Below are 18,392 nucleotides of genomic sequence, written 5' to 3' on the forward strand. Positions count from 1 at the left end.
CATTTAATAAAACATATACTTTATTTTCTTGGTGCAAGTCAGTCATTGCACTAGTCACTTCATTTTCACCCCATTGTCATTTCACTTCAAAATTCATTCACAATCAACATCAATGTCAACAAAACCACAAGCAACCAAATGGCAATCTTCAGAGGTTATGGTACGCGTGAAGCCACAAGTTTCAACTCCTCACACTGACACTCACATTGAGCTTATTATACTTGCAGAAGGTTCGCGTACTGTAGCTAGTTCTGGGCACGGAGGTCAGATGAACGTGGAATAGTTTCTGTCCGTTAGGAATAATTTTTTAATAAGTCATATAATCTGAGATCTATACAGATTTTTACTTTTTATTATATTCACTGATGAGCCGACAGAGAGTGGGATCAGTGTTAATCTTGTGCCAAACCATTCCCTTCTTGTGCAACACGGTGATCCAAACTCAAAAGTCCCTTAATTAGTTTTCTGAGCTTTCAGTCTTCTTCATCGAATGCAGCCAGCTCAGGTGTTAGTTGGGGTCTTCAGTCACATGACTTCATGAGTCTGATGACTTCTATAGTTTTTCTCATCCTGATCGTCCATATTGTAATTTTGCTATGTTGGTCTATTCTTTACAGGTTCCATGGAGCGCGGCTGTCGTATGCTGTAAAGATCATAAATTGACTTGGCCTGACAAACTAAAGGAAAGACCTGCGGCTTAACTTTGACGTCACATGGACTTTAGTCTTTTGTATCAATCCAAAAAAAGCAGCCAATCATGTCGAAGAGTGAGAGGGAAAGGAACATTTCTCGGTGTCGACCGGCCGACGGACGACAGATGATACGTCAGATCGTCACACTCAGACATTAACACATTCAGATAAACATGATTCTCATTGTTAGGTGGTGGACGGCAGGTTTTATCAGCTGCAACTAAAGTAATATGGCCGACGTTACCTGCCAACTGTGTGATTAATGTGTCCTCTTTGTCTGCGCTCAGCCAAAGACGGTTAGTGAGGTAAAAAAAGAAGCACCAAGTGGAAGTGACCAGTGTTCTACAGTGAAACAATAACACGCCTTGTGTAGGAGCAGTTTCCTAAACCTCTCTTATTTTTCCATGTCTTGTTTGTGTGGGTCTTCCAAGTGTTTCAAGTCAGATCCACAAACTCTCTAAAGCACAAACCCCATGAATACCATCTGTTCGTGCGGAGCTGCTGTTTTGTGAGATTTGATCATTAGCTTAATCGACGTCCCTTAATTGCTACACGAGGCTACCTTTTTTCTGCTCCACTTGTGGGCCAAGTTTTATTCACAGAAATGTTACCAGAGCTTAAAGTCCTGCCTATGATCTTATCACAGCTCTGCTCTCTGGTGTCAGCTGCGAATATCCTCCTTAATCTTCCTTCTGCCGTCCACTGACTCCTGGTGGTGCTGACTGACAGCTTGTTATCATGTGACTGATGTTCCTTTCTCCCGTCACATAATGACACCTGAGCCGGCTCCGTCGAAGAAGACCTTGACCTTGTGGTTGAAAGCTCTGAAAAGCCGGCATACCTTTGAGCTCAGAAAATTTTGTTACACATACTATTCACAAAGGTGAAGAATTTAACTGCTCATTCCCTTCATTGTAACATTTTGCACACACGTTCACAGCACTAATGTAAATACATGAATAATTCTCATAGGCAGAGCAGAGGACTCAGTTATAATCTGTGATTAGTTTCATAAAGGAAATGACTCTCTGGAACCTAAATAATAAATCAACCAAACACAAATGTCTCAAGCAGATATGCATGTTGAAGTAAAGCTGATGCAGACAGGGAATTACATGGAGCTCACAGCGCTCTTCAACCAGCCATTCCTCTCTGTTTACCCCCCAGGAAAGGCTTCTGGACTGTGGCTCGACCAGTCTCCTTGGCTCCAGCACACCGAACACTCTGAAGTCCTGACAAGTTCACCGTCCTCCTTTGTCTTAGTAACCAGGTCCGTTTTATCCAGCAGCCTGGTGACTGGTGTTTGGGCTCCAGAGGTCTGGATGGCGCCTTCCTCCCCTGATCCGTGCCCAGGATGATGCAGCGTCTGTGGGACCGTGGTGGTCTACGCCCCCCCTGTCAGTCTCCTCTCTAGACGGTCCAGCTTGGCCAGGTTTTCTTTCAGGAGTTTGGAACCAGGGCTGAGAAGCAGGGCTCGCTGGTAGTACATCCTGGCTGCTGCATAGTCTCCCTGCACACACACACACACACACACACACACACACACACACACACACACACACACACACACACACACACACACACACACACACACATTACAATCACATGTGTGTTCAGTCCAGAACTACCTGCGGCTGTTGCTCTGTCAGCAGATTACAGTTTAAGCTGTGTTTAAACTGCACCTGTGGCTTAGTCTAAACCCAATTGATGTAGAAATCACCTTAATACCACTAGAGGCCGCTGTAACTGAAGTTTATATTAAACCTTTTGCAGACATGGTCTAACTGGTGTTTTAGTTCAATAATATATTTCTACAGCTGAGAGCATTTTATCGTTTAAGTTCAAATATCATTATTATTATTGTTATTTTTATCAGTCTTACTTTGATTTGTTGGATAATCATATTATAATCATTATTTCTAGAAGTGCTTTTAAGGTATAGTATAATGTATAGTGTTTCCATGGCGTCAGTTAGTTAGCTGTGGGCTGCATCTAGCCTATTCTTGTTTATATTTTTGACATATTGGCACCATTAAACTAGCTGAATTATCCATTAGCAGCTCCTGCAGTGTAGCCATGGAAGTACAGACATCTGTCATTGGATCACTGTGGTACTGAAGGAAACTGAAGATGTTTTTTCTTTTTTTCAAGAAGCCCAGCATGCACCTGTTCCTTTCACCTCTTGTGAAAGGGACATGACTCCGTAGGGAGGCGCACATCACAGTTTGAAAACCTTTGTTCTACACTGATTCATCATAGCAATCATGCATGGACTACTGCACCAAGAGCAGTATGTGCAAGGAGTTCACCCCAGGCTGTATAAGCGTAGACTTATTTAAAACAAACTGATCTTTATAAGTGCATCTAGACCTTACACAATATAACACACATACACCGTATATTGTTCTAGTGGTGTTTCTAAACTCTAAACCCCTGCAGCTAAACTAAGCTCGGTGAATGCTAAGCTTCTCCCACCTTCATTTAACACACAATGTGGAAAGATCTTTGTTCGATTGTAAAGCTGAGTAGATCCTGGATATCATTTTTCTGTTAATATTACTCTGATACCCATCAATGAACACATTAATCTCAGTCCTCTCTCTTCCTGTGGAGTGTCTTAATTAAAGATATCTGAAGATATGTTGTTTCTCTAAATGATATGTTTCTGTGGGCTGTTGAAAGGAATCTGCACAGCGTGAAATGAGGTTTAAATCTCCCATCCAACTGAGCTGGTTTGAATTCTGTCTTATGCTGCTGCTTGTCTCCGTGCCAGAAGTCCAACCAGAATATGTTCATGTTCTTGTTTGCCAGCTGTGATGTTTGTCAGGTTGTTAATGTGAAAAATGTTGCACAAGACATTCTGCCCGTTGGTATTTTTAACTAAGATGGTGAGTCGAGCACGTTTGCTACCTTGATGTGCTGAATCCCTCCCATGTTCATCCAGGCCTGGGACTGGTCAGGTTTGAGTTCAACAGCCAGCTTGTAGCTCTGGTAGGGAGAGAAAAAAAGACTGTGAATAGACGTGGCCACTGCAGTGAGATCTGAACAGACAATGATAGTGTGAGTGTAATCAGTCTTACAGCAGCTCTGGATTTAATGTAACCTGATTCGGCTGCAGCTACAGACAGCTAAAACACTGACCAGTGAACTGGACTTGAGGCAGTGATGAGTTTATTGAGTCAGTGGACACTGGTAATATGAGCAAGGAGCTGCTACATGTTTCCAGGCACTATTTTACTCAATACTATACAAAAGTGCTTCACAGTAAGTAGTAAATGGAAAATTATGTTATTTATCATAATAAAAATTCATCATTTCACCATTGACAGGTATAGTTCTGTATAACTTTAATTTAGATATGAAGCATAGTATTGTGTTTTTTTAATCTCCATTGACCCCCTATCATCTTTGGGACTGATTTAAAAAAAAAAAATCTTTATTTAAGGGTTGAATAACAAAGATGTTCACAGTTTTGCTTTTGTTACTTGTTGACTCTGAAATGCTTTCCAACAAAGTCTCAAAGAAACCGAATCAGTGCACATCTTGAAAAGCATTACTTGTAGATTATACACTTAATTCTACTTTTTATCAAAATGTACTGTCTTCTTTATCTCTTTAATTTTGTTCTTTCATTCTTGTTCTTCCTGTAAAGCTCTTTCCAGTTTCTGTTCTGTTGAGCGGTGCTATATAGATCAAGCTTATTTGCTTGCTTTATGTGATTTAAAGGGGCTATCTGTAAGTTTTCTCTGTTGCTGAACATGGTTTCTTACTGGGAGTGGGTGGTGGTGATAGCCGCTTGACAAGCATCGTTGCTTTTACAAGACAAGAGGTTAGAATACCCCATCTGAGCAGCGCTACGTCTTCAGGGCAGATCGGAAGCAAGTAAATATAGTGCACTAGGTCACAAACAGAGACAGATTTTGGACACTTATCCTTGACTTGTGCACATTTAAAGAAGGCCATGGCTTTACCATATTAATGGAATGCAACTATTAATATTATGGATTAACTTGCTGTCTGTCATGACAGAGTCTGTTCTACTTCAGTGAGCTTCTTCCACAAATGTGTCATAGCACATAAAAGAATTATGGGTAAGTCTGATTTTGATAAATTCATTTTTGATACAGTAATGTATTATTCATTCGTTACTTACTGACTTATTCTTGTTATCAGCTGCAGCTGTGTTCACACTGCTGTAACTATGAAAATGTACTTTTGGAAAAGTTATAGAATATGTTCACTCCTTTTTGCAGTGCATTGTGGGAACTCGTAGTGGAGTGATTTTGGTATGAACAACAGACGATGTTGAAGTTGACCTACTGTAGCAGAGGCATGCTGACTCACTCACAACTCAGTGATACAGTAAATGGAACAGGGCCACGACAGAAAATGGTCTAGATTAGATTGACTGTGATGTTTACTACCTAAACTAAGAAAAACATTCATTTGTTTTCTCCCTGTGCTGGAAGAGATTTGCAGCATCTTTTGAGATGTGTTGTTTACTCATTTATTTATTTTTTTGCTGGTCACTAAATGAAGGCGAATTCCAGTACATTCCTGGTAAAAACCCAGCGGAGCAGTGATGTACAGAAACACTGCAGAGCTGTTAACACACTGAGCCTCATTAAACTTTATGCTCAACCTTTGTTTTCACTGTTTTCTGGGACACACACCACTGTGTTTATTCACTGACAGTAGCAGCTGGGACTCACTTCTATCTCATTCAGAGAATTTAGTTCAGTGGCCGAGTTGGACCCCCACAAAATATATCCCGCCTTTAGTGTTAGAGGGTCAAGAGGGTAGAGGTTAGTGCATCTTGGTTCTACTGTTTTGCACCAGTAATATTCAAGGGGGGGGGGCTATCTCATCCGTCTCCATCTGTGTAGTGGAACTGATCATGTTTTATTTGAACAACAAACTTTCCCATTAAACTCACACATTAACTGATTATTTATTGATTATTTTAGGATAGAAGAATCACTGTTTATGTGCAGCATAAAGCCCAGCAGCATTCTGGGACTGGTTTTGAACACAAAAGGTGAGCCTGGCTGTTATGAATTCATATTGAATTAAAATAAAGAAAATAAATATCAGATTGATTTTGCTCAGCTGTGGATTTTTGTGTCTTCCTCACACCTCTGCAGTGTTAAAAAAAAAAAAAACTCAACATTTTCAGCTCATTTATCCGTGTTTCCTGTGGGCATGGATGAGGGTAGGGCCGTGGTTTTCTTCTAACACTTGAGGCAAAACAGACATAAAAGTCCTACGATAAACCAGTTTTAAGCCGCATTTCAAACATTTTCTCAGGCTTGCCGCCTCGTCTTTGTTCCCCTCCTTCAGAGACCGTAGAAACAACACACAACATCACACCGTTATCTGTATCGCAACCACGATTCTCTTTGAGGCAGCGCTGACCTGAGATTGCCTCCGCAGCTCTTCCTGTCCTGTTTCCACTCCATCAGAATTGTTCCTCTTTGGTTTGTTTGCTTTCTTTCCTCTTCGGTCGTTTTCTTTCAGGAAGTCAATCAAACCTTCCAGCGCCTTTCGAGAAACTTTCCCTCACGGATTCAATCAGAGCCACTGGGGCCTCAGACAAGTTATTTACAACGTGTTTGAATGGTAGCTCTCAGTGGCGGCAGGCAGAGGCTGACAGATATCGCAGTAATGAGCTGAATCTGTCCTAGCACACTTTTTTTTTATCTTATCAGTCAACTTGTAGTTTCAATTACATTTACAAACAGTGTTTTGGAAAAATAACCCAAATCCTGAAAACCCCTGATCCTCTAAAAACTGAGGAAGAAAATGATTGGTGTCAGCAACTTGACCTGGTTTTGTGTATAAAACTTTGAGCTGCTGTTGGATTATTTTCACCTCAGTGACTGCGTACGGTGCAGAGACCGGCCGAAGTAGCAGTGGCTGTTAAAGGAACTTACAGCTGAGCAAGGGAGGAGGGAGCTACAACCATCTACGGTGGATGCAGTTCTCTCCCCTTTCAGCTCATCCTACAGACACACATGGGCCCTCATTTATCAAACGAACGTACGGCAGAAAACCGTGCGTACGACCATTTCCACGCAAGCTTCGGCATTTATCAATTTGGACGTGAGCGGACGCTACGATCAGATCTCACGTCAGGTCTGAGCTCGTGTACGCAAATCTGGATTTGCGGTGCAGCAGCAAAATCTGGCTGAGTCTGAAAATAATTATTAAACAAACCTCAGCTGTCATTAGCATAAACAGTTACATATTAAGAACAGATCAAAACGGATTCTTAAAACGAATAAAACAAGATAAAAAATGTGAATTTTAAAAAAGCCCACGTTTTTTTACTGATACCACTTTTTTGTACAATAAAACAATATGATAGGCTAGAGAGAGAGAGAGAGAGAGAGAGAGAGAGAGAGATAGATACCTTATTTAATTGACCAGCAGCATTCGAACATTGGGGTGTTTTTATCCGTCACTGCTCTACTGGGTCGTCACCATGGATACACTGGATTGCACCATAACACAACAACCAAACAGAAGGCAACAAATCTCACAGGATTGCTGTGAAGTGTCCCACGAACACCTCGAGCAGGAAATACAGGGTGTCTCCCCTCTGGTCTGTGGTGTCTCTACATAACTCCAGTGCACAGGGAGTTGACTGTGGTCACTGACTGGAAATGACATCATCACACTGACCTCTGAAAAACGGTACATTTTGACAGTCGTTGAGCTGCAGCTAATGACACGATTATAGGTCAGCTAATAACAGCTCAGGTTAATTCAGAGTACAAGTTACTGAACCATGCTTCGCAGGTACAACCGACTGTTGTAAACATTTGCTCATTATTTTTGCAAGGTTTATCGCAGAATATTTAATTAGCTGCAAATGTTGCTTGGTGCTGTGACACCTAGGCTCCTTTGAGAAGCAGTGTGAATGGTTTTACACTGAAAAAAAATCCTGTGTTGACACAGTTGTCTGTCAGGGGAGCTGCCTGTTCACACTGCAGCCATCCACCAATCCATAATATATAATATTCATTCATTCATTTTCTACCGCTTATCCTCTAGTAGGGTCGCGGGGGGGCTGGAGCCTATCCCAGCATCTTTTCGGGCGAGAGGCGGGGTACACCCTGGACAGGTCGCCAGTCCATCGCAGGGCAAACACATAGAGACAGACAACCATTCACACTCACAGCCACACCTATGGTCAATTTAGAGTATCCAATTAGCCTAGTCTAACTATTAGGCACGGGGAGAACATGCAAACTCCACACAGAAAGATCCCACGGCCGAGCCGGGACTCGAACCCGGAACCTTCTTGCTGTGAGGCGACAGCGCTAACCACAGCCCAATATATAATATATAGTATGTAATATAATATATAATGTGACTTTTTGCAACAATGCAGCACATCTGGCAGATGTTCAGTCTTCAGTCATCTGCAGGATTTTAATGCTGATGTTATGAATAGAGAGAAAAGGTACGTCAGTGCTTTACTTGTCAACAATCTGAATTTGCCACAGAACAGATTGGGCTGAACAAGTGTCTCCAACTGAAATGGCTCCGTCTGTAAGTTAGATCTGTTCTACCTAGAAATGACTGTAACTGTGTAATTGGCTACAGGCCATGTTTGCTAACATTATGAGCGCTGATCAGCCTCCACAGACTATAGAAAATCTATAATACTAGGAGATGGAAAGAAAGTGGAGGAAAGTCAGTCGGTAAGAGAAGGAGAGGAAGAGAGAGAAGGGAAGAGAAAGCAGTACCTCAAAGGCTCTGTCCAGCTGGTTCATCTCTCTGAGCTGGTTTCCTTTGGAGAAATACAGCTCAGCTCTCACTGTCAGATCACTGGGATTCTGCTGCAGGGCCCTGTCCAGAGCATCCAGGGCCTGGCACAGAGACACACAGTCAACACACAGAGTCAACACACACTAAAACACACATAAATGAACATCCACGGACAAAAAAAACCCTTCTCTCCAAGTTGGGTGACTTGCTGTTGGAGTAAACTTCCTGGCCTGACTATCAAGAGTCACTGCTGGTTTAGAGCAGGAATCACAGAAGGCTCAGCTAAAAGCCCCGTTCACCACCTGCCACTGTGAACCATGAAGGAGCGAGGGACGGAGGGAGGACAGGAACGAGCCGAGGATGCAGAGGAGAGGGAGTGTGAACTGATTTAGAACAGACAGGGCGAGGAGGAGGAGGAGGAGAAGGGGGAGGAGGAGGAGGAGAATTTATTCCTGAAACAGCAGCGTCAGCTCCATCACTGCCACACTTAAAAACAAGTATCATTTTTAATCAAGTCCCTTGACTGCTGTAGTCATCGACAAATTTTCAGTCCTTTTTCATGTATTTTTAGTTTCAAATGTTTTAAGTCAGTGGTTACCATGGTGACAGGTGTCATTCCCGTCTGTGTCGAGGCTGGTGGAAAAGGTACTGTTCACTTGTTCACACACACAGTGCCAGTATCCCTCTGCCTCTGCTAATGCTCCTCAGTAAATCCAGGTATCATTTCCACACTCAGGCTGTTTGAACAGAGCCGCTCTCTCTCTCTCTCTCTCTGTTGTTTCTGCTCATGTAGCATTATCACAGCTACGTCTTCGCTCCGCAGAGTAATTCACTAAAACACTGTTCAGTGTCTGGGTTTAGTTGGCGAGGAGACTCTGACAGAGAACAGCGTTGCTTCCTCTAGAGGAAGATTAAGATGGTTTGACAGCTGACATTTCTCCTGGAACCACTTGTTCCTTCCCACAGCAAAACAAGAGGCAGCATGGAAGTTATGTTAACTTTACATCCACATCCACAGCAACTGATCCTTTTACATTACTCTGCCTTTTTATACAAGCAGGGCCTGCTGCCTACATGTTTACGTAGTTCGGCTCAGCTGTTTTACTGCTGCTTCTCATTTAATTAGGTCAAAACTCCAGCAACAACACCATTGACAGATCCTGACCCCGATGAAGGCCTCAAGCCAAAACACATTGGACCAACAATAAAGTTGTTCTATAAACCACAAGTTTTGACCTCTTTATACTTTTTCCAGCTGGAGCTGTGACAGAGACCTCCACTCTGCTTCTCGTCTGACTCTCAGTGGATCGTAGGGGAATTTTGGTGACGTCAGATAACATCACTCAGATAATGTTACTGATGCAAGAAGCTTCTTATCGACAACTAGTACCTCACTTTCTAACCCTCAACAGAGTTTAACACAATCTTAACAACATTCAATGACCACGTGGGGTACACTGGCGAGTTGCGCATCCCTCAGGCTGCCCAGGCTTTTTGTACGCTCGTTCCAAATGGCTTCGGCTTGATTGGTGGCTGGAGGAGGGGGGTGGGGTGGTGGGGAGTGGCTGCAGCCATTACAGCAGGTCAAGCAGCTAAATCCACTTCTGAACAGGGTGTCATTTTGTGAAAGACACTAATCAGGAGCTACAGTGTGTGTCTTCTTGTCTAAAAAAGGTTGCGAATGAATATTTTTCATCATAGTTTTCATTGATTTCATTAATTAACAAGTGTCTTCTGTCGACGAGCACAGAACATGGTCTTAGTATTTGAACAGGGATCCTTTTTAAACTATAAAACTATTGTGCAGTCCACTTTAATATCTGTATTTGATTCTGATTCTGAGATTTCATTTCAAGGGTGTTAGTAAGTGAGCTGCCAGCTGTGGTAACTGGTCAGGCAGCTGGAGTATGAGCACACAGGTTTACTGCAGGAGAATAAATTCATATCTCTCTCCACTCGTCTCTGAATTCTCTGTTCTCCTGGTCAACTTTCATTTTCCTTGCACACCTTGTGAAAAACATCAGCAATAATGTTCACACGTCATGACTGATCTCATCATGATGAACTCATCACCATGGTTACTGCTTGAAAGTAACTTAATCTTTACTTGAATATTTCAATTTTATGCTCCAAACTTCTAAAGGTCAGAGGGAAACAAGGCAGTTTTTACTCCACTACATTCAGTAGATAATCACAGGTTACATTGCAGATAAATAATTTAATTACAGAACAAAGGACCCGTTTGTAAAATATGATGTATTGGTGTAGATTGAATGGGCTGGACCGTGATTCTATAGCACTTTTTTGTCTTATCAACCACTCGAAGCGCTTCACAATTGAAGCCACATTCACACACTGATGATACATCAGGGGCAATTTAGGATTCAGTATCTTGCCCGAGGACACCTCATAATGCAGACAGGAGGAGTCGGGAATCAAACCACCGGCCTTTCGATTAGTGGACGACCTGCTCTACCTCCTGAGCCACAGCCAACAGCGCAGTTCTAAGTAGCTCCACCCTGAGCGGCCAATGCTGTTTCCATTATGAATGAATACAACAATACAAGATATAGTTACACTACTTTTACATTGGAATTCTTAAAGTTCATTTTGTTGCTAATACTTCTGTACTTTTATTTTTAAATTATGGTATTTATACATTTACTTAAGTAAAGGGTCTGAATTCTTCCACCACCACTGGTCATGATGATGACATCACTGATGAAGGGTGTGGCTTTGTGACGACACACCATGCCTGTATGTGCAGTAATAACTCCATTGGTGCGTTCAATCATAAGAAAATACATCCTTACATAATTTTAGTGACACGTTGATCTGCAGTTTGGGGATGATGTGAGTCACTTAAAACAAAGTGTTTTTATTGGTCCTTGTACTTATATATGTTTATACTTACTCCCTTTCTTCTATGAAAGCAGAGAAGAAAACATCCATTAACACTCCACTCCAAAGCCTGTGCTTCGATGTGCTGTACATACAGAGCTGTAAGCAAACTCACTGAATTCATATTGAGTGTGAAACTGGGTCACAGAGAAAGTGAAAGACAGACAGGGACAAGTGTTGATGCTGGTGATAGAACAGAGTGGGAGGATGAGTGGCAGCTGCTCGCCAGCAAATGGCCTCTAGTCTGATGTGAAGCGGAGGTGAATAGTTTCCACGGTAACCGCCTCCTGCTGAGAGTTTATCATTCCCGACTGTTAGTGGGGAACAAGGACTGTGCGTTACTTTACCTCTCAGCGACACATGCTAAGGCCATGAGACCGACACACATGTGTGACACACACGCGACCACATGAACGCACCTCTGTGAAGTTGCCACGCTTGCTGTAGATGGCAGACAGGAGGCGGTAACATTCAATACAGCTGCCTTCTCTGAATATGATGTCCAAGGTCATCTTCTCTGCCTCTTTGGTACGACCGGCCATGGCTAAAACCTGAGCCTGGGAAACACATACAGTGTGTATATCAGTGTGTGTGTTTGTGTGTGTGACCACACAGATGATGTTTTGGTGAATATCTCACTCAAACACACACATACCAAGACGTCCTGGCATTCTATGACTCTGTGACTATATGTATATGTGTGTGTGTGTGTGTTCACCAGAGCCAGCCAGATGTCGGTGCTCTCTGGCTGAAGGGCGGCGGCCTCTCTGTACACCTGCAGGGCCTCCTCGTAGCGGCCAGTGTTGTAGTACAGTGCTCCAAGCGGTGTCAGGATGTCCACCTTCCTCGTCACCTGCAGCGCCCTGCGGGTAAAGGTCAAGGGTCATGAGGATGGCTTTCCATGGAGGTGGTTAATATCCATTTGCATGTTCAGCACATACAAGCTCACTCTCTGTCACTCTGTACATGACAAAGGTGCTATATGCTATGAAACATCAAGATCAACACTCAATACTGCATTTCCCATGAACCCTGTTGCTTCTCATCATAGGACAGGATTTTGAGACTTGAGAAAATAGTTGCACCTTGTTCTGTAAGCAGTCCAGAGGACCTCTGACCTCTGACCTACCTGATCATGTGCAAAGTTGGAACTTGAGTCGTTGGGAGTTCAAACTTGATAAGTTGAACTCAGCAGCTCAACTGCTACCCCAACCAGTAACAGTCTATTTCTAGAGCTTTCAGCCATGCTGATCATGAGATGTAATCAACAGATACACCTGTTACCCTCAATGTAATATATATTCACAAAATTACATCACACACCACACTACTATGTTATTTTCCTTATATATACTTCCTTCAGGGTCTGGTTTCAGAAAATATAACATCTACTACCATTGATATTCTGAAGACACTCAGCTGTACCTTCCACTCAAACCTAGTGATCCATGTAGTGATAACTCCCTCCTAAACTGCACCGAGGACGTAAAATCCTGGATGGCAAAAAAGCTTCCTTAAAGTAAACCAGAATAAAACTGAGGTCCTAATCTTCAGCCCTGCAGATCACTCTGTAACACCAAGCAATGCCCTCGAGCCTCTGTCACTGACAGAGGGACTTCCATCATGGAAAGGGACTATTTTTAGGTTTTTTCTTTGCTGCTGAACATGGTTTCTTGCTGGGAGCGTGGGCTGGTGATTACTGACTGTGAGTGACTGTTGAGTTTACAAGAAAAGAGGTTAAGAGTTAATATTGGCGTTGCTTTCCACCTCTGGAGGCAGATGTTGGTGAGTAAAGGAATGAAGTCTGATGCTGAACTTGCAACATTTCTTCTAGACTGGTAAGTTAACAGCTGTTAATGCTAATGCTCGCTATGTAGCAATAGCAAAACTTCCAAATAGCTCCTTTAAACCCTGTTTTCTTTAAAAAATCTCTTATTTGGGGCGTTGCGTAGCGCAGTGGGTTACACAGGTGCCCCATATATAGAGGCTACAGTCCTCACTGCAGCTGGCCCCCGGTTTGACTCCCGCTTCAGACGGCCCCTTCCTGCCTGTCATTCCCCCTCTCTCTGCCTCCCCATTTCCTGTCTCTCTACTGTCCTGTCCATTAAAGGCACAAAAAGCCCAAAAAATTCTTAAAAAAAAAAAAAAAAATCTCTTTTCTTTAGCATCTCAGTAATCACCATGAAGACTAACATCGCTCTGGCTTTGTATTTTATTTGCTGTTTATGCAGTGCTGTTGTGCTGAATGGGGACAATTCCAGGCATTTAGACCGTTGTTGGCGACATGTGAACCTGAACTAGGGCAGTATTTTGGCTGTGACTCATCATGTTTTACAAGAACACGAGCGCAACAAGGTCAGACAAGAATGAGGATGCTTCATTCAGTCGCTTTATTCATTATTGTTAAAATATTAAAAGTGGGCTCTTAAATCAGTTGAACCATATTGAATTTGCTCGTAACAGAAAAATCCAACATTTTGGGAAATTCACATCTTTGCTTTGTCGCCAGCAGTTAGATTAAAATCTGTCAAAACCAATTTCATCTCTGTGCATGCAATAAACAAGACGGTTCAAAACGAAACTGATGCTGAAAATCAGTGCTATTAGATTCTGTGTTCTCCATACGGCTGTGATGTGATTCACAAATGTAACAGAATATTTTTCCTTCTGTTGATTGAGTCCAGATTCAATAGAAACAAAAACAATAGAGTAACAATAATATCAACCAGTAACCTTTTGTCTTGTCTCTCTGGTCTCTGGAGGTCAGAGGTCATGGTTACGTTCACAAAAGCAGCACTGCTGCAGCAGTGATTCATACTTTTGCTCCAGGCCAAACTGAATAGAACAGTTATACTCATAATAATAATTTTGGGTGATAGAAAAATAAATAATAAAATGACATTCATACAGTACACTGCAGTATAAGCACACAACCTTTTCATGTATATTTGTGTTTTTATTAAATTCCCAAAACTGATTTAAGGGGAGGAAACTTTCACCAATCTGGCAACTGTTATCAGTTCAGCTATTGCAGCGTCTCAGGCAAACTAACATGAAGTGGCCAAACAATGAAAATGTATACATTTCAAATCAAAGCTGATGAAGAGAAACAAGGGGGTGTGTCAGTGAGCTGATAATCAAAACGAAGACAGGAGGTGATTTCAAAAAATGAAAGGTACAAGATGATCATAAAAAAAATAGGAGATACTTTTTTTATTTGTTTATACTCCGTGGATCAATCCATTCCATTTCCAAATCAAAATAGTATAGTTTTTGGTGTTTCATGGTAAAGCGTCTCTATCTGCCTGTGTGGCTTCCATGGAAAACACAGCGAAGACCGCTGGAGCAGAAGGTATTACCTCTTAAACCAATGCTGATGCCAAAACACACTCCTTCACTCACCTCTTGTACCAAGACTCCGCTTCTTTGTTCTCATTGGACGATCGGAGCAGGCGGCCCAGGTTCACCATGGCAACATAGTGCGCTGGTTTGAGTCGAACTGCCTGCTGGTAATGAGCGGCTGCCAGCTCCCCCTCTCCTGGACGAGAGGACATGGGAAAGAGAGAGGAGAGGAAGACGGAGGAAGGAAATAAAGGAAGAGACAAGAGCGGAGGAGAAATAAGGCAGGAAGTGAGAAGGAATGAGGAAGGAAACAAGAAAAACAATTGGAAATGAAACCAATTCAATTTATGAGACTACGTTTTCCTAAATGTAATACCTACTACTGATGAGAATCGTATAGCTTCTGCTTCCATTAGAATTATAAAGTGATGGAGTACAGTACTGATCCAGTCTACTCTACTTGAATCAAAAGCCATTCATTGTTGCAGAGGGGGCGACTGACCCTGATACAGCACTTTATATTCACTTACAGGAGCGCGCTGGTGCGTTTTAGACCAGGAACCACAAATTGTATCGCTGCTGACCATTTTGAAAAACATATCACACATGTTTCCATTGATCTGCCACCCCTGCGGCGGCCATTGGTTGGGTCTTAAACTTCTTTGGGTCTGCAGTGTGTAAGTCGAGTGTCTCCATTTACTTTCACTACTGCGGGATGTTGAGTGTGTTTCAGCTAGGGTTAACATTTGTTCAACTTTATTTTCTCTCTCACTCATTTAGCCTCTGCTAAGTGAAACACAGTGGTATTGTAACAGTTTGACTTCTTTGTTTAATTTAACGATGAGGTGCTTCACAAAATGCAGCCTGACAGAAACCTAAACTAAGGATTGATCAGTTGGTTTCCCTTTTACAATAAGGGCAGTTCAATAAGTAAAAAACAAACTAACAGACTTTGCAAACAAATTTAGATAAATCATACAGTATATCCCATCCAAACAAACAGTTCTTTCAATGTCATGCTGCATGGAAGGTAGAAAACTAATCTTAATACTTAAGGTACACTTGGGGAAATAACCATAATGTTATAGTTAGTTTATATCTAATGCGGTAAATCAGTAAAAACCAGGGCAGGCTTTTAAAAACAGGCTCTTTCAGTTTGAAATATAGGCAGTGTTTGAAGGCTTTACTCAGTGTACACCTGTGTATTTCTATGCAGTAGAAGATTATAGTGCTAATGGGAGCCTGTGTTTACCCATCATCCCGGGGGCCAGAGAGCTGCTAGCTTCAACTCACCCGTATCCACCAGAAACACTCCATAGTTATTATGCAGGTCGGAGCTGTCAGGACAGTTCTCTATGCCTTTCAGATACACTTCATTGGCTTCAGGAAAGCGCTTCTGTGGGAGAATGCAGATGAAGTGAACACAGGATTAAAAAGAGGGATGAACCAGACCAAGGTTATAGGAGGCTGCACTGTAACAGGTTCCTCTAATGAGAGAGGCCTGCGCAGAGATGATCTATCTACAGCTAAAGCTAATAAAAAGCTTAACTCAGTGAGGAGCTCAGTGAAATATGGCTCATGTATGTGAGAGTGGAGGCTTTCTGTTCTCTGGATGTTTCACCTGTTCCGCGTAGAGAGACGCCAGACTGGAGTAAGCATCAGCAAAATGTGGACCGAAGCGGATGGAGTCCTTCAGCAGAGCCTCAGCCTCTTTCTCCTTCCCCTGGGACCTGGAACACAGCATCAGCATCATCATCATCATCATCAAGACTGTCATCAACACCACCACCATCATCATCATCATCATGACTGTCATCATCGTCATCAACACCACCACCATCATCATCATCATCATCATCACTATCATCACTATCATCATCATCATGACTGTCATCATCGTCATCAACATCATCATCATCATCATCAACATCATCATCATCATCATCATCATGACTGTCATCATCGTCATCAACACCACCACCATCATCATCATCATCATCATGACTGTCATCATCGTCATCAACACCACCACCATCATCATCATCATCATCATCATCATGACTTCCATCATCGTCATCAACACCACCACCATCATCATCATCGTCATCACTACATCATCATCATAACTATCATCATCATGACTGTCATCATCGTCATCAACACCACCACCATCATCATCATCATCATCATAACTATCATCATCATCATCAACACCACCACCATCATCATTATCGTCATCACTACATCATCATCATCATCATCATGACTGTCATCATCGTCATCAACACTACCACCATCATCATCATCATCATAACTATCATCATCATCATGACCGTCATCATCGTCATCAACACCACCACCATCATCATCGTCATCACTACATCATCATCATCATCATCATCATCATCATAACTATCATCATCATCATGACTGTCATCATCGTCATCAACACCCCGATCATCATCATCATAATCTTCATCATCATCATCATCAACATCATCAACACCACCATCATCATCAACACCACCATCATCATCATCATCATCATCAACACCACCACCATCATCATCATCATCATGACTGTCATCATCATCATCAACACCACCACCACCATCATCATCGTCATCACTACATCATCATCATAACCATCATCATCATCATCATCATCATCATCATCATCATCATCGTCATCAACACCACCACCATCATCATCATCATCATCATCATCATCATCATCATCATCACCATCATCGTGATTGTTCAGGTGTGTTGTTTAGATGTGTTGTGGCCTGTCAGCAGTTGGTACAGCCATAAGGCTTAGTGGTAGTAGACCTAACAACAAATCATTTTACCAGCACAACCTGCTTCATGACAGTAGCAGCAATATTTGGCAATATTTTGGCAATATTTATCATCATCACTATTGTCGTCCTTTGTAGGACCTATATTAATGTTTGCTTATTTTCTTCATCATATCCACAATCATCTTAATCATCTTCATCTTCACACTTCCAATCATAACCATAGATTACACACCGGTAGCTTTTCATTTCACTGTCATGCAATTTTACGCATAATTTATTCCTGTTGACAAAAGAAACAAACAGCACACAGACACACACACAGACGCATACACACACAGACACACACACACACAGACACACACACAGACACACACACAGACACACACACACACACACACACAGACACACACACTTCCTCGATTGTTCTTATAGCTCCAGTGATAACACAGACTGGTAATGGAGCTGAGCCATAATAATGGAGTTTGTTTCGGCTTCATTTATTTATGTAATTTTTTATTAAAGCCAGCAGAGCTGAGGGCGGTCCACATTGTTTGACCGCAAGACAAACAAAGAAAGAAAAAAAACCCTCCACCACTGTGCACAGAGCTTGTCAGATTACAGCGGCGGTGTCAAGAGTCGGGATAATTGAAGACTTTCATTTAGTGAACGAGGTGAGTGATTGTTTTTCGGGCCCTTAAGTCGCTGACTCCTGTATGACTAATACCACCACATCTTTAGCTGACCCCTTCATTTTCATCTGAGCACTGAGGCTATGTTTCAACATATCTCTCAATTCTGTTTGTGTCCACACTGATACAGCCGTGACTCCAAGGGTCCGCATGAGCACTGCAATGAATAATGGCCGTTAAAGTTTAAC

The 18,392-nt window shown here is 42.2% G+C and overlaps 1 protein-coding gene across 1 annotated transcript in view; it reads right to left on the reverse strand.

The window, feature by feature from the left end:
- Positions 1–18,392, reverse strand: part of tmtc1 (transmembrane O-mannosyltransferase targeting cadherins 1) — a 145,605-nt gene continuing 127,213 nt past the window's right edge. The window contains exons 12-19 of the mRNA XM_056367895.1: positions 16,333–16,441; positions 16,005–16,107; positions 14,772–14,907; positions 12,088–12,232; positions 11,789–11,926; positions 8,447–8,569; positions 3,603–3,680; positions 1–2,202 (exon numbers count right to left, since the gene is read on the reverse strand). Of these exons, the coding sequence (XP_056223870.1) occupies positions 2,077–2,202; positions 3,603–3,680; positions 8,447–8,569; positions 11,789–11,926; positions 12,088–12,232; positions 14,772–14,907; positions 16,005–16,107; positions 16,333–16,441 (958 nt within the window). The 3' untranslated portion in view covers positions 1–2,076. The remainder of the gene's footprint in view (positions 2,203–3,602; positions 3,681–8,446; positions 8,570–11,788; positions 11,927–12,087; positions 12,233–14,771; positions 14,908–16,004; positions 16,108–16,332; positions 16,442–18,392) is intronic.

This window comes from Seriola aureovittata, chromosome 22 (assembly GCF_021018895.1).
Source record: "Seriola aureovittata isolate HTS-2021-v1 ecotype China chromosome 22, ASM2101889v1, whole genome shotgun sequence".
Classification (NCBI taxonomy): domain Eukaryota; kingdom Metazoa; phylum Chordata; class Actinopteri; order Carangiformes; family Carangidae; genus Seriola; species Seriola aureovittata.